General features: G+C 32.7%; 1 protein-coding gene across 1 annotated transcript; it reads left to right on the forward strand.

Moving 5' to 3' along the window:
* Positions 1 to 251: 251 nt before the first annotated feature.
* Positions 252 to 3,693, forward strand: LOC116347196 (zinc finger MYND domain-containing protein 11-like; the record flags this gene model as incomplete). Its single annotated transcript, XM_031777712.1, has 7 exons — positions 252 to 266; positions 344 to 519; positions 575 to 632; positions 697 to 1,203; positions 1,300 to 2,246; positions 3,245 to 3,312; positions 3,388 to 3,693. Coding segments are annotated over exons 1-7 (2,077 nt in total), but the record flags the coding sequence as incomplete, so codon positions are not given.
* Positions 3,694 to 3,735: the final 42 nt, after the last annotated feature.

Genomic DNA, 3,735 nt, shown 5'->3' on the forward strand with positions numbered 1-3,735 from the left:
CACACAAATTACTCATAACCTCAATTTCCACTGAACTGACATAAACAACGATTTATCCGACTTTTGAATGAAATTCGGATAAATGTCAGTTTATGTCAAATCGCATCACATTTTATTTTCACTGTGAACTGCCAAAGTCTTTATTGTGTTTCAAGCATAAACATTGAGAATTTGATGATTAAAAATAATTTATTCGCCGCAAAATCCATTATTCATCCAATTTATAAAGCATAAAGTTGAAAAAAGACAAAATGGGTCGAAAAACTGTAAGTATTTATTGGCATCGGCACGATAACTATCGATTTACAAAATTTTATTCGAATTGCTTATTGTTGATTTTAAGGAAAAAACCAAACACGATGGATATTGTTGGAATTGTGCAAAGTCTAAAGCAGATATTGCTTGCTCAAAATGTATTCGGTCATTCCATCAAAAATGTTTAAGAAATGAAATGAGCGGCGAAGATTTCATTTGCACTGAATGCGAACGCCAGATGGAAATGTCCACAAAAAACGACAAGTATGTCTTTTTTTTTTAAAGGAGCGTTATTCTTATTTTTTTTATTTTTTCACAGTGAAATTGAGCTGAACATGATTCCTGCGCTAGTAGAATTCGTAATGGACGATTTGATGGTATATTTTGTGTACTTAGATATATAATTTTCGTTGATAATTTTTCTTCGATTTTTTTGTTTAGTTCGTACCTTTGAAAGATGTCCAGTTCGGTAAAACTAGTGGCAAGTTAGTTAACAAGATTGATTTGGCTCAAATTAAGAAGAAAAGTTCGATTTATGAATCGTTTTTTGATTTGCGTGTCGATATATCATGGTTTGTACATAATTGCCAAATAGCATATCCAAAAAATAACGATATTTTACACGGAGCAAATAAACTTCTCGATTTTGTGGACGAAGAAATTTTGAGTTTGACCACTTGCGTTGAATGTTATGACAATGCCTCCAAATACCCAGAAACATCTTTTACCATGCCGTGCAATACACCGCACCTACTGATTTGGGCAAAAGCACCAGGATATATATTTTGGCCCGCAAAGGCCATGTCGACGAAAGGAAGAAAGGTACACGTGCGCTTTTTCGGCGACCATACGACTTGCGATGTGGATTCAAGTGGTTGCTATGTATTCTCCACTGAAAATCCAGAATGTATTACAGTCAATGTCGAATCATATAACGAGGCGTTGGAAGTAAGTCAAGCTCACTTTTAAATTATTTGAAAAGTTCATTACAAGACAAGTTGTCTAGAATCGAAATTAACTCAAAATATTATCGATTAACTATAGGAGGCTAATACGTATATTAAAAATATACGCGAAAAGTTTGGTACATTCAAACATGCACCATATCGAACTTTACTGGACTGTTCCAAACTGAAAGAATACGCGAACGAAATGTTTACAAAAAGCGAAAATCAATTGACAAATAAAACCGATAGCGTTAATGATATTGATCATAGCAATATGGATACTAAGAGATTTTTACAGCAAATGAATGCGACAAATACTGCCAAAAGTACCCATCAGGTAACCATCAATTCTGTTGATAGTGATCATAACATCGAAAATATTCGAGAAAATAACGACCAATTGAACGAAAAAAATGCTACCGAAAATCTACTCAAGAGATCTCAAACACAAACCGAACAAACCGGTTGCAAGAAGATGCGAAAAAATGATGACGACGACGCTGAATGTGATCGAGAGCAAGAAATAATCAAGTATTTGAATGAAGAAGCTGAGAAAAAAGGTCAAATTGTCTTGAATTGTTTGAATGATTTTGCCACGAAAGCCCATCAGAAAATAAAAGATTACAAATCGTTCTTGATGAAAGACAAAATGCTTGAAAACCAGACTAAATTAGAGCAAGAGAAAAGTGAGCAACAAAAATTATTCGACAATGAAAAAAACGAATTTCAACGAAACATCTATGCATTGCAAAAAGATATTCTTGAACAAAAGAATAAATTTGACGCACAAAAAACTGCATTTGAACAAAAAAACGTGGCGTCTGAAAAGGAAAAGATCGATCAGAAGGAAAAATTCGATGTTGAAAAGGCTGCCCTTGAACGAATAATCAATGGATTGCGAAATGATATTCTCGAACAAAAGAATACATTTGACGCACAAACAACTGGATTTAAACAAAAAGTCTTGGCGTTTGAAAAGGAAAAGATCGACCAGAAGAAAGCATTTGATGATGAAAAGGCTGCCCTTGAACAAACAATCAAGGCGTTGGAAGAAACGAATGAGTGTCATTTGAAAAAAAAAGGGAAATCCTTTTGTAATGGATGCGACCAAATACTCAATGTCGTTAACTTTTGCAATAGCGATTGCAATGAAATCTTTTTTAAGTAGGTTTAATTCAATTGTTCTCTAATATTATACTATCATATCTTATTCTACAATTAATTTATTCCAGGAAACTGAATAAAGGAGCCAGTACATAAGCTGAATAAAGGAGCCAGTGATGGAGCCTGCAGATATCAATTTTCATTGAAATTGCGTCGATTAAAGTATTAATGTACAAGTGCCTCAAAAATAAAACAAAATAGATTTGATTACAATTGACGTTCAAATATTAACATATAAATGAAATCTCCAATGAAAATTAGAAATTTAAGAGTTTAAAAACAAAACTTGTACGTTATTTTTTAATAATATTCGAATCGAATTGAGCCGCTTTTAATACATCATTTAAATTTGGTCGTGCCATTTTTCAAAAGTCTTGAAAGTCTTTTGTTTTAGGTTGTATTCTACTGTACTGCTGACAGTACTGGAAAAATCACAAAAAACTTATTAAAACTAAATTCTTAAATTAGAAATTCATAATAAAAACATTTAAAGGCCATTAGATAAATTCTCTGAACAGACGCATTAGAAATTGGGACATTTTAGCACAACAATTGAAAATCGTCGCGCCATTTTTCGTTAGTACTAAAAACTGTATGTTTAGTGTCTATGGATTGTGTTAAACGCTGTCAATAATTGACATCTCATAATGTGATGAAATAATAACATAACTGTCATTTGGCTTAAAGTGAGTTCACGTGTAATTAAGACAAAATCAAAAACGTTATAGTTTATCAACAAAAATGAATTTCTACGTTGTTTATTTGGCAAGCAAACGCTTTGTTGTAATTAAAAGAAATTGGATACAAAATCCAATGGTTGGAAAACAGTCTAAGGTATTTTATTCTCCCAATCCGAATGCAATTGCAAATTTCAACAGCAAAATTGGTTACTATCTGAACACCACAACCGACGCTTGCTATGATGCATTCATTTACAAGGTTTTTGGTAAGTATAAATTGATAAAAAAAATTAAAAGTTTTCAAATGCCATAGGAATATTACACATTATAATGATTTGTAGATCGTTTTGATGAAGCACAAAAATACGTAATTGACAAGCGGTCAGTTCCTCCGGTCGAATATGTATGTGGAAAAAAATTTGTGCAAATCGTCAGCAAAGATAGTCCTGTCGATTTTATTGATATATCTTCAACTGATAACGATTATTCTGATGAAGACGAATCTCATGAACGTGGAGAAAAAGAAGACTCCTCATCATTAAACGATAATATAGATATAATTCAAAATAAAATTGATGACAATGAGCTTCAAGTCTCAAATGTGGATCAGACAACTAACGCACGTACAGTTGGTGACGATGATGATGGTATGGCCAAAGATGAATTGCCAACTGATCAAATCGAAGATT

Source organism: Contarinia nasturtii, unplaced genomic scaffold (assembly GCF_009176525.2).
Source record: "Contarinia nasturtii isolate CC-2019 unplaced genomic scaffold, AAFC_CNas_1.1 Cnas_scaffold_1731, whole genome shotgun sequence".
Lineage (NCBI taxonomy): Eukaryota > Metazoa > Arthropoda > Insecta > Diptera > Cecidomyiidae > Contarinia > Contarinia nasturtii.